At 49.0% G+C, this 12315-nt stretch overlaps 1 protein-coding gene across 3 annotated transcripts in view; it reads left to right on the top strand.

Annotated features, from left to right (window-relative positions):
- NTRK3 (neurotrophic receptor tyrosine kinase 3) overlaps positions 1-12315 on the top strand; it is a 425220-nt gene that overhangs the window by 317295 nt on the left and 95610 nt on the right. The window contains exon 14 of one of the 3 annotated variants that reach the window (XM_055556824.1): positions 222-914. The exons of the other annotated variants lie outside the window; for them this stretch is intronic. Within the exon in view, the coding sequence (XP_055412799.1) occupies positions 222-340 (119 nt within the window). The 3' untranslated portion in view covers positions 341-914. Of the gene's footprint in view, positions 1-221; positions 915-12315 lie in introns of those variants that run through there. 3 annotated transcript variants of the gene reach the window in all.

The raw sequence follows: 12315 nt of genomic DNA, 5'->3' as shown, positions 1-12315 counted from the left end.
TATCCTTCCCTTTTGCTGAGAATTCGTTTGGCTGTTCCCAGTATATCTGTATCTGTATCTCCAGTTGTCCCCTGTCCCCCCCAACATGCCCCCACCCTGTCCCCACCTTTTGAGCTCCCACTCTCTTTGCCCTTCTAGTTTTGATCTTCTTTGGGGGTTTTGGTTTTTACTTTATTTTGCTTTTTTCTGTTTTTCTGTTTTTTTGTTTTTGTTTTTTATAGGTTTCAGAGAAATTATGTTGAATCCAATAAGCCTTCCCGGACATTCCAAGCCTCTTAACCATGGCATCTATGTTGAGGATGTCAATGTCTATTTCAGCAAAGGACGTCATGGCTTTTAAAGACTCCTTTTAAGCCTCCCTGTTTTGATGTCTCCTTGGTAGGCTGGGCCCTCTGAGAGGTTGGAAGCTCTAGGCATTGTTCCGTTGGAGCCGGGGATTAACTAGAAGCCACTCGAGCCATCGGTGCCCCCCGCATCCTTTATCACCACCAAGACGGGTGTGTCCCGCCCCCCATCCACCACTGGCAGGGTTGCCCGTCCCCTCCAGTCAGCACTGTGCTCCTTTTTTTTCTGGCCTCCAAGGCAGCTCCTGCCATCATCTTTAGAGCCAATAAAGAGAATTAAAAACCTGTGCACCAGGAACCATCTTTTAAACATACTAGCCAGTCTCTTGCTTTCCAAAAACAACCCAACCACCACGAGAAAGCCTGATGAAGTCCAGCCGTGCTCCGGCCTCGCTTTCTCTGCCTGGAAGTGTGGGGTCTCCCTGGCTCTCCTTAGGATACCAGGCCACCCTCTTAGTGACCTCGTCGCCCTGCAGCCTCCCGTGGGGAAGAACATCTAAGGAGAGGTGGAGACGGCGCGGTGAGAGGAGGGGGAGCCAGGCCCACGTGTTGGCACCAGATTAGGTCTCAGAGGAGAGAATGGACACCAATCATTTTCTATATATATACATATATATATATATTTTTTTTTTTTTGGTGAAGAAAACCATGTCTTTTTGGGGACACACTTTCCCCCTACTTCCTCTTCTCTCTGCAACGGCTCAGTGAGTGGTATTAGAACACCCCTTGGAGAAGAGGATTTCTCCAGGGCTCCTTCTTGGCCCCTAGACCTACAGTTCCCACGAGCTCTGGCTGCAGGAGGTCTTGCCCGAGAACCGGGCATCCTGCTAGGACCACAAGGGACCACAAGGGAACCAGGGACCAAGGCCCTTCCTGCTGGCCCGTGATTCTGGCACTGGCTCTCTTCCCCCATTTTACTTGTTCTTGACTCTGAGAACTTTCGGCACCCAATGGAATCACCATTTCAAGGCCAAGATGAACTGAAGGGGAAGAGATGTAAAAAACTGGCTTCCTCCAGCCCCTCTCATGGCACCAATGGAAGTGTCATCCTGTCCTCTGGTCAATATATGTGTTTACTTTGCTTGCTTTGACTCATGCCTTACTCCATGGCCACCCTCTCCCAAAGAGGAGGGATTTGTTTCCCCCATTTTCACCTTGATCCACAGCTGGGGGTGGGGGGGGTGGGGGGGGGAGAGTGGAGGGAATGCCTTTACCCCAGCTTCCATAGGAAAAGTATAGGTGTAGGGCCTGGAAGTCCCCTAGATTTGCTGCCATATTGGCTTAGTAGGTTTCGGGGGCGTGGCTTACTTCCTCCCACCCCTGGTACTTCCACTGTGGGGGCTCACCACAGGCTGCCCGCTTGAGGGTGGAGCATGGAAGAAGAAAGGGCCAACCATGGGGAGCTTGTAGGACAAAACGGTGGTGGTTTTAACCCACCAAGTTTGGGACTGAGGATGCACAGAGATAGATAGCAGATTCTCTGCCTTGGGAGATTTCCCTGGGGGTTAGGATTCCCTCTTAGGTCCTGAGTCCTGTCGATGGGGGTTCTCCAGGTCAGGTTCCCAGCCTAGTTCTGGAGATGCCCTCTGTGGGTTTTAAAAATACAGAGCTTTCCAAGTTCTTGCCCATTATGTGGGGTGGCCTCCTGGGCACCTGAATGTCCAGAGTATCACATGGGGGTTCAGGTTGTCTCCAGGACCTCGATGGATGTGTTTATTCAGCCCCTCCCAGCTCCCCACCACCCCACTCCCCACCACTTCATGTCTGGCCATTCCCCACTGTGTCCTGCCAACTCTTTGGGCCAGGGCCTCTTTCTGAGTGTGGCTTTAAGGAGTAAGCTTGAGGATGATGTTTTTTGATTATTGTAATTCATTACCTCATTTCCAGCCTCCCAGGCTTCATCCATCCCAGCATCTTTTATTCTGCCATTTTTCCTCACCTTGTGCTATGACCATGGGGCGTTATGTTTCCACAGAGACTTATAGGAGTGTTCAGTGTATAGTTTCTTAATAAACACTTTATTTTCTAATGAAATGACTGAATCAGACCTCTTATTTGGCATTTTTTGCAAAGAATATTAAAGACATTTCAGGTTACCCCCTTTTTTTTTTTTTTAATTCCTCCCTATTTTACTCTTTTAAAGAAATTTCTTAGCCAAGTCCTATTTGCAAAGGATTTTACAGTCTTCTCCATTGGTTGCTTTCACTGAGACCTCTCCAGATACACTCTAAGCCCATTCAGTGAAGTGTTTCCTCAGTCTTACTGAGAAGGCATTAGAGGCACAGAGAAGCTGATTGGTTCACCCAGAGTCACACAGCACAAGAGGCAGAAGCAAAATTCAAACCAGACTCCAGCAAATACAACTCAGGTGACTGAGACCCTCACCTCCTTGGTGGCAGGGGACTCTTCTGTTGTCTGAGCAGCCAAGACCTTTGGAGATTCTTTCTTCAGAACTGAGGTATAAGGGGCTCTGGAGTGGGGTCAAGGGAGCCTTTATCTTTGGGGCACCAGCAAGCCAGTGTGATTTTTCCCTTGGTTGGAGTGGTTTTATAGCTCCCTTATGAATCTTAGGGAAGAGACCTTGCCCAGAGAAAGATGGGGCTCTGAGTTTGTAGGTCAACCTGCCGATTACTCAGAGACACCCCCACCCCTCCCCACACATGACACGTACATACTCAGGTGGGCCAAGCGGCAGGTCCCACGTGGGCTACCAGAGAAAGGGAGGAAGCGAGTCCTGGGGTCCTACTGAGACTGAAATGCTTAGATGAGCCGGGTATGTCTGTCTGCCCTTGGTTCCTGAGCCCTGACACAGCTGGAAGTGTTGAAATGCCTTCTGAGGAGGAAGTGGAAACCCATTCCAGTATTCTTGCCTGGAAAATCCCATGGACGGAAGAGAGGAGCCTAGCTTGCTAGTCCACGGTGGTCACAAAAAAGTCAGACACACCTTAGCAGCTAAATGATAACAACAACTCACAAAATGCAAGTCATTATTTCAGTGCACGGGTTTTAGTTGTGATGTATTGGATTTTCTTGAGTCAGGATTTGCTTAGCAGTTCCAAGGTAGAATTCAGGGACTGAAGATACATATACACACATACAACCAGTGTCTAGCACTTGAAAAAATATATATGTCTGTATTTTTTTCAACTGTTAGACACTGGTCTAGGTCTTAGGGAAGCACAGACATCATCTAGTCTGAAAAAGCACATAATTAAGCTTGAGGGACAGGCCTAGAAAAGCTGATCATTATAATGACAGTATCAGTAAGTTTTGGTGAAATCAAACAAGAGGCACACGGATTTAATTTTGCTTAAGAGGAACAACAGAAATATCACAGGCAATAATTAGGGTTTTAAGCCGGACTTTGAAAGAATAAGGATTTTATAGAATTTGTGAGGAAGTAAGGGTCTGGAAGATCCCCTGGAGAAAGGAACAGCTACCCGCTCCAGTATTCTTGCCTGGAGAATTCCATGGACAGAGGAGCCTGGCGGGCTACAGTCCATGGGGTCTCGAAGAGTTGGATACAACTGAGCAACTGAGCATGAGTGCAGCTTACAGTATCTTCCTTTTAGGAGGAGAGGACTTTGTATGTAGGAGGTTTGGAGCAACAGAGGAGGTTGGGGGCTGGGGAAGGGCTCCTGGGAGGGTTTGGACCCCTCCCTGGGTCTCAGTAGGCTTTGTTGAAGCTTCTTACTTAGGAAGTAAAGATGCAGGCAAATTGGGTGGGCGAGCTCAAGGTGGAAGTCCAACAGGGATGGATCAGGCGAGGTCTGTGCTTTTCTACTTATCCTTACTCACTTACTCTCCTATTGGAGTCTAGTTCTGTTTGAGCCCCTACCCCTCACCTCACCCCAAATGGAGGCTCCTTTTCTATAGAGTGGCCTGAACAGGGGGTTTGCCCCAGCTTTGCATTCTCCTGTTCTCAAGGGTTCTAGAGTTGGACCAGGGATGCCCCAAGGGTTGAGACCATCTTTGGGACCATCAGGCTGCATGGATTCCAGGGGCAATTTCATTATTTAGGGCTTCCTTGGTGATTCAGATGGTAAAGACCATGCCTGCAGTGCAGGAGACCCAGGTTTGATCTCTCAGTTGGGAAGATCCCCTGGAGGAGAGAATGGCAACTCACTCCAGTATTCTTGCCTGGAGAATCCCATGGACAGAGGAGCCTGGTGGGCTACAGTTCATGGGGGTCACAGAGTTGGATACAACTGAGCAAATAACACTTTCACTTAGAGATATTTAAGCTTTGTTTTATCCGGATGCATAGAGCCTGCCAATGCATGGGAGAAAAAAATGATGAATAGAAACAGGCCCTGGGAAGATGGGAAAGAAAACCACCCATTCTCAGGAGGAAGGGCAAGCATCACCCACGTGGAGGGAGAGTGCAGCAAGAGGAAGAAGAAGAGATGAAGGTTTAGGAGTTTGGGGGTCAAGGAGTGAGAGAAACCTTGTCTGAGGGCCTCTATTTTGCCTCTAAAGTGTAAGGCAAGGCCTTGGGGTGCAAGTGGGAACATTGAAGAGCACCAAGAAGGCTTCAAGCAGCAGAAGAGACCATAGCAGATGGCAGGGAAGCGTGAGAAAGTTCCCAGGAGGCATGAGGACTGGCTGAAGCTGGAGAACCATGTTGAGTGTGCAGGACTCTGTTTCCCATGCTTTCCTGCTGGGCCCTGAAGTCCCATGGCATCTACCCCGATGTTAGAGGCTCCAGAGTGGTCAGAGCTGGCACGGGGAGGCCTTCAAAACAGAACTCAGCCCGCTAAAGATGCTGGCTTGGACTGGCTTCATCCAGGGAGGCTCAGGGGGACCCACAAGTCCTGCAGCTCTGTGACCTTCTGGGTTTGGAATCTCACCCACAGGATTTCACAGTGGCTTTTTTGCCCTTGAGCTTGTGTTTGGTCATGGGGGACTTTGTGGCAAAGACTTAAGCCCAGAAGCCAGTGTGCTTGTTGTGTGCTCTCTGGATCTTCATCCCGGAGGAAAGGATTGAGGGGCTCCTCTTCTGAACAGTGTTTTCTGAAGCTCAAAGGGTGGGGAACTCACTCTCCTTAAGAAGGTGTAGGACAGTGGGGAACGCGGGTGTAGGGCTTTCCAGGGACATGCTCTGTCTTTCACTAGCATTGTGTGGTTAGATCCTGAAACTGGTTGCCAAGCTCCAAAGAAGGGCTTTCCTAGGGAACATAATAACAATCATGTCAAACTTATGAAGCTCCTATTCAGAGCCAGGCCTGTTTGACCCATGGAAGCTGAAGCTGGAGAGTCAGTAATGACCAGGCTGCTGTGAATGGCAGAGCCAAGTCTGACATGGGGTCTCCTTGACCGCCCAGTGCTCTCAGCTGCACCACAGAGCAATCCATCTTCTACTCCAGGAAAGCTGAAGTCCTGAGGGCTCCACAATCATAGGCTCCCCCCACCTCCTGAGATGAAGTCCTTCAGGGGTCTTTAGGGCTAGATGCCATCCCTAACATCCTTCTGGAAACAGACAAGCATGGTGCTTTTGAAAGACTCCCCAGAAAAGAGCATCCACCCTGCTCTTTCTTCACCCATTCTAGCATTTGGTGACCCTGGTTGCCTGAAAGTGTGGTTGTTCTTAGATCTGAGTTGAATCATCTGGTTTCCAGTTGGTGAGATTTCCAAACAGACAAGGGTGGCATCTTTGATGTTGAGAAGGACTTGTCAACTGAGACACACCTGGTCCTGAAGCTGGTAGCTGAGGCTGCCCAGGTGTGGGCAATGTGAGCAGCTTCAGACTGGAAGGTAGTGGAAGGAAGAGCCTTGCTTGACTTCTGCACCCCCACCTGAACATTCTCCACCCTTCCCCAAAGACCTCCTGACATGTGGAAGCTCTGCTGTGTCCTTGCCACTCAGGGAGACAACAGATGCCAAGCATCTTCAGTTTGGAAGGCAAGAAGCTGGGCTCTGCACTGCCCTGTCTCTCCTTTCTTGCTTGGGAATTCGTTTCTTTAGCCAAGCTTCCAGCCACCACATCCTCCTTGGCCCCAGCTGCAGGCATGACCTCAGCCTAGTACAGGGTCAGTGACACTTCCCTGGCTCCACCCAGCTCCCGCAGGTCAAGGCCAGACCTGGGCAGAGGCTCATGAATCTCCGATCCAAGAGCAAGATTCCAGGGAGGGTTTGATTCTACGGAGACAGCAGATCAGTGCAAGGTTACTTCATTGCGTGCAGCTGCCTGGACCTCGCCAGATGCAGATTAAGCAGAGGGCCTTTGTTCCTTCAGTGTTTACTGACTTGGGGCTCCCCCTAGACTCACAGATGGCCACCAGAGTGACTCTGAAAGGGAGAGCAAGATGAGAGAGTCTCAGTGAGGGACAGACCGAGATGAGTGAGGGTGGAGTGACGCCGGCTGCTCTGAGGTTCCGTGGTTCAGCATGCCAGAGGAGGTGGGAGTGTCAGGGGAACCTGGTTTACATATGCATTGTCCTGGAGGCTGAAGCTCCACTCCCCTGCTCACCTAGCTCTGCCCCACCCCCACAACTTCATTGTTCTGGGAGCTTTGGAGAAGCTGTCTTCTCTGCGGCCCCATTTGCCTTGGATGGCTCTGGTTCTGCATTTTTGCTCTAGAAATCCCTTACCATCCCAGGTGATGCAGTGGTAAAGAATCCACCTTTCCTAGGAGATGCCACTTTGATCCCTGGTTCAGGAAGATCCCTTGGAGGAGAGCATGGCAACCCACTCCACTATTCTTGCCTGGAGAATCCCATGGACCGAGGAGCCTGGCATGCTACAGTCTGTGGGATCACAAAGAGTCCAACAGGGCTGAAGTGACTTAGCATGCCCACCTGCGTGCGTGCGCGCACACACACACACACCATCCCATGCACTTCCCCTCAAGAAAACCTCAGCCTAAACTTGACCATATATCCCAGAGCTAAATAAGCCTCCTTCCACCCTCCTTGCACCTAAAGTAAGTTGAAGATCTCTTGCTGGCAAGAGATACATTTTCTTGTCTGCTTTTTTGGATGGTTTGGGCATTCCATCAGGATTCTGATCTGGGTAGGATTTTAATCCCAGTTTCTCCTACTCAATGGGTAAAACTTCTACAGAGTGACCGCAGTTTGCCCTTGGGACTTAAGCTTTGCTGCTCAGGGAGACTTCTGCCTGGCTGATGAGCCTTAAGATCTCGCTGCCTTTCCCTCTCTGTCCATCAGTACCCTCGCCCCTCCTGGGTGTGTGCCTGAGAGCACTAGCTCTTCCTTCCCCACCCCTTTTGCCTTCTGGTGCAGGCAGATGCATTGCTCAGATGTCCTGTGGTTCTGGGTGTTGGGCGTGGTGAGAATTGGGGAGATATTGCAGTTAGTCTTTGACTCAAGCATCTTTGGTTTCCACGCAAGAAAGAAAAAAGAAAGGCAGGGGATCTCTGCAAAGCCCGGGTCCTAGAAGGACACAGACAATGCTGATGGTTCAGATTCTATGTCAAAGGCAAGGCCAGGTCTGTGCCAATCCAGTTTGGGAAGGAATTTGGAACTACTTGGGTGAAGGGGAAAGACAGGGTTACCAAATTCCAAGAGAAGAGCCAGAGCTGTAGAGAAGTCCTACTGAGGGCTCTGGTAAGCCTTTCAAGCCTGGGAAACAGGAGATGTGTGAGTTTCCTGCTCACAGCAGCTCTGGACTTCTCTGGATCACGTGTCTTCCCATGATCCTTTGCAATAGAAGCCACTCAAAGTCTCCCTGAGGTCCATGAATCTGACTTTGATTTGTCTAAGAGAGGAGGGAGGGGCAATGGCATAAGGCAGGAAGAATGGAGCTTGGCTTCTCTGAGAGAGGAGGAGCAACTCTCCCTTCATCCCCTGTCTAAGGTGATGTCAAGCACTGTCTGAGGTTTTGGAGGGTGGATCAGAAGGCCCCGTTGGCTACAGAGAGAGTCTGAAGGCCCAGGGGTGAGGCCCTTAAAGGTATGAGTCCCAAAGTTGTGTTCGACTTGTGGTTCCATCCAAGTTTGAGGAACAGAGCATCATGTCAGTTCAGAAAACCCCACTGAGCCTGACTTGGGTGAGCAATGGTGGAGGCCTTGGTGGCTGACAGTCACACCAGCTGGTCTATGGAGCTCTCTCTTCTCCCCTCTGTTTCTGCCTCCCGTGTGTTGTAACCATAGCAGCAAAATGAAGCCTGGTTCTGCCTTTGGGGACCTCACTGGAGCAACCGGCCTATTTCCCTTTAAAAGACATGGCTTCCCTCTCTTGTCCATACATTCACTCTGCAGCGAGAAGGGCAAAGACCCAACCCCTGTAAAGTGACTTCGCCACTGTCAAATATGGCCTGGTGATACTTCCTTTATAAAGCTCTGAAATGTCACTTACTTTTTTTACTCTGAAGCTCGCACCAGCCTTGGTCTGTTCTGGTTCTCGTGATGTTTTAAGATTGCAGTGCAGTGTGCTTTACTTCCAAGGCTTGCAGCGATGGCCTTTGGCCAAAGGTCACGTGATCCTGACTCCCGGAGAGACTGACTGCTCTGGGGAAGAGAGGGTGTGGGGTCCCTGGTGCTCTGGGAGGAATGACGTCTGTCTGTAGTCCTGTGCCACAGTTCTTAGTGGCTGGGAGGCTCGGGGAAATAGTTACTGCACATGGCCAGATTCTCAGGGGTGTCGGAAGCAGGGAGACATGGGAAGCCCTTGAGTTTGAAGCTCAAAGGGTTTAGATTCCATAACACAGGAGACCCCTAGAACTACAAACACTGTCTTACTGCCAGGCCCATCTCAGCACTGACCAGACAAGCTGTCTCCAAGATCTGTCCTCCAGCTGTCAAAATCCAGAAAGACAAGTCCTAAAGTCTTTGTCCCATGGACCAACCAATGTAGGTGCCTCTCCCGGGGCCCTCCTACAAGCAATCTCAAGGAGAAGGAAAATTCCAGAATGCAGGTTAGATGCTAAGTCCAACCTGTGTATTAAGTATACACCAACATGTCAGCATTTTCTTCCTGTTAATTCTGAGAGAAAATTCATGTGAGGAGAACCTGAGAGGAAACCTCAAAGCAATTTTTTGTCATGAGCATTAAGCCTCTGAAAAGTCACACTGGCCAAGAGGGTACAGTCAGGACCTCTGGTCACTCTCATCTGAGGACCGCAGCTCTGACCCCAGCATTTGCCTTCAGAGGGAGCCAGCTGCAGAGCTGGTCAGTGAGAACTTGACTTTGGGGGTTGTGGGAGAGGCGGGTTAGAGGAGGTACCATGAATAGAGAATATATTCTGAGAATGTCCTTCCTGCGAGAATTGAAATTCTGAGTCCATGTGTGAATGACTCACAGAATCGTTCAATCTTTATGGCTGTCAACTTGACATTTCCTGGTATCATGACAGGCAATTGCTGCACAGTGCCTTTGATACCAAATGGACAGTCGGGTCATTAAAAAGAGCAGAGTGACACCCCGGTGCATTTTCAGGAGGGTATCTTAGTAGTTTTAGTGGATCAACTGCTTGACCAAGTATTGCCTTACACGTATTGATCGGTTTTCTGAGAAAGCTTCAGTTTCTGCAATAGGGTTCTCTCTTCATTTGAATGTCCAACTTATTATCACATAAATGATGCTGTAAGGATTGAATGGGCTTCCTTGGTGGCTCAGCGATAAAGAATTTGCCTGCAATTTAGGAGACATGGGTTCAATCCCTGGGTCAGGAAGATCTCCTGGAGAAGGAAGTGTTAACCCACTCCAATATTCTTGCCTGGGAAACCCTATGGAGTGAGGAGCCTGGAGGGCTACAGTCCATGGGGTTGCAAAGAGTCAGACATGACTTAGGTACTGAACAACAACAAAAGATTGTGTGCTCCCCTTTTCATTGGCCTTGGAAATGCTTCCCTGTAGCATCATGAGGTGCTAAGAGCCCATCAAATAACTTTGGAGAATGTTATATGGTAGATAGCCAGCCTCTTAAAGATTCACCATGCTAGGACAGTAAAGGCTCTGAGAAGTCCTGCTTTAAGTAACCCTTTTGATTCTACCCCTTTCTCAGTCTAATTGAACATGAAACACTCTTCACTTAATACCTATAAACAGTCTCAACGCACACACTCTAGGTCACACTGGGTCAGGGTGTGGGCAGCAGCTTTTTGAAGGAGAACCAAGCAGGATGTATTAATTAACCACTGATTTCTCACATCCAGATGAACCACCAAATCCCAAAACCTCTGCCCTTCTTTAGGCTCCATCCCCCACTTCTGTGCTTGGCTTTGTAAGGAGGCAGACATTATTCTGGGGCCTGGTGGGTAGGTACTTTTGTGAAGTGCAGGAAACCTTCTCTGCGAGACTTCAAAAGAAAATGATAAATCACTTCACATAAGAGCTTAAGACTTCAGCCCTAAACCTGGTCACCCTCCCAGGAGGGTGGAGGTGATGTCATCTAGCGGTAGCAATAAAGAGCTGGCGTCAGTCTCAGCCCTACTATGAGCAAAATGACGTGGGTAAATTATCTTTCCTTGTTCCATGTTTGAGTTTGCCATTCCTCGGGGTTCCCAGGTGGTGCAGTGGGAAAGAATCCGCCTGCCAATGCAGGCAATGCGGGTTTAATCCCTGGGTCGGGAAGATCCCCTGGAAGAGGAAATGGCAACCCACTCCAGTATTCTTGCCTGGGAAATACCACGGACAAGAGAGCCTGGTGGGCTACAGTCCATAGGGTTGCAAAGAATCGGACACGACTGAGCACTCACGTACATTTTCCTCAGAGAAGAGATCTTAGCCAGACAGGAGTTCCAAATGCCACGTCCCCATGAATCTCTGTTGTCTCTTAGTTGGGGGGCATCTTCTGGTTCTGGAGTCTGTCTCTCTCTGCTGGGTGTCTTGATGTGTCATTTGGGAAGGGTGACCCCTGCTCCCTCCTGGAGTGCTGGGGAAGGTGGTAATAGGGGGAGGTGGCTGCCTTTCTGGGTGAGGGTTGGCAGATTTTTCTGGAAGAGGAAAGAAACAGATGCTTGGAGGTTAATAGACCCTCTCTGTCACAGTTGGACAGGGCCAAGCGGGGGTTCTTGGCAAGATTTTCCAACTTTGATCTCAAGAAGGCAGCTCTGCCTAACAAATAGTCTGAAATGTCAAAGAAGAAATGTTAAAGCTTGAGGGGTCGTTCTCCTGGGAGCCGCCTGGGCTGGCTAGGGAGGCAGAGGCGGAGGGAGAGAGGGACACTCGAGAATCCTTCACTTAAAGATTCTGACTTGGTTCTGTGATATTTAAGAAAGAAGAAAACTCTGAATTATTTATAGAGCAGAAGATGGAAGCTGGAATGCAGAGAAGTGGCCGGGCTACAGATGATAGTTCAGGATCCATCTGCCCAAGCCGTGAAATAGTAAAACTTTTCTTGTTGGTGACATGCTCTTGACCTCTCCTTATCTGTCATTATGATTACTATTATAATTCTTTTCATTAAGATAATGCATGGCTTTTGATTATGGGAGTTGGGGAGAGGTGATTTCTAGAAACGATTGTTGCAAAGAAGCAAGAATTCTCTCTCCCTCTTAAAGGATCCGCAGCAAGTCCTTTACCTCCTCTTTCCATCCCCATTGGCTTCCAGCTTGTGCCTCTTCAAACAATGGGTGGGTAGCATCTTGGGTAACGGGTGGCCATATTGATCTGGGAAGGTAGATTTCACGTGTCAGTTCTTCTTCCATTTGAAATATGGAACCAATCGTATGCCTCTTCTAGGTGTACTGGGACTATGGACAATACCACGTAATCAAAACACCTGGAAACTTGGTGAGGGGGCAAGAAAATAGCATCTATGTTATGTGAAGGGAGGGAAAGGAAGTAAAGGAATTTACAAAGGGAAACTCAGACGTGATGAAAGGACTGGTGTTAAAGCTAGAGGGAATGAATGGGGTCTTTTATCTGTTTATTTTGGTCCGTGATGGTGTTTAGATCTTAACAAAAATACTTCTGTTTGATAACACATCCTGATTCTACTGATGGTCTCAAAATTGCAGTTAAATTTAAAATTATAAGTGTCAGGTGGTCTCCCTTCCCCTTTCACAAAT

This window comes from Bubalus kerabau, chromosome 19 (genome assembly GCF_029407905.1).
Source record: "Bubalus kerabau isolate K-KA32 ecotype Philippines breed swamp buffalo chromosome 19, PCC_UOA_SB_1v2, whole genome shotgun sequence".
Classification (NCBI taxonomy): Eukaryota; Metazoa; Chordata; class Mammalia; order Artiodactyla; family Bovidae; genus Bubalus; species Bubalus kerabau.
Note: the sequence above shows the minus strand (reverse complement) of the source record. Positions and strands in the feature narration are given on the sequence as shown.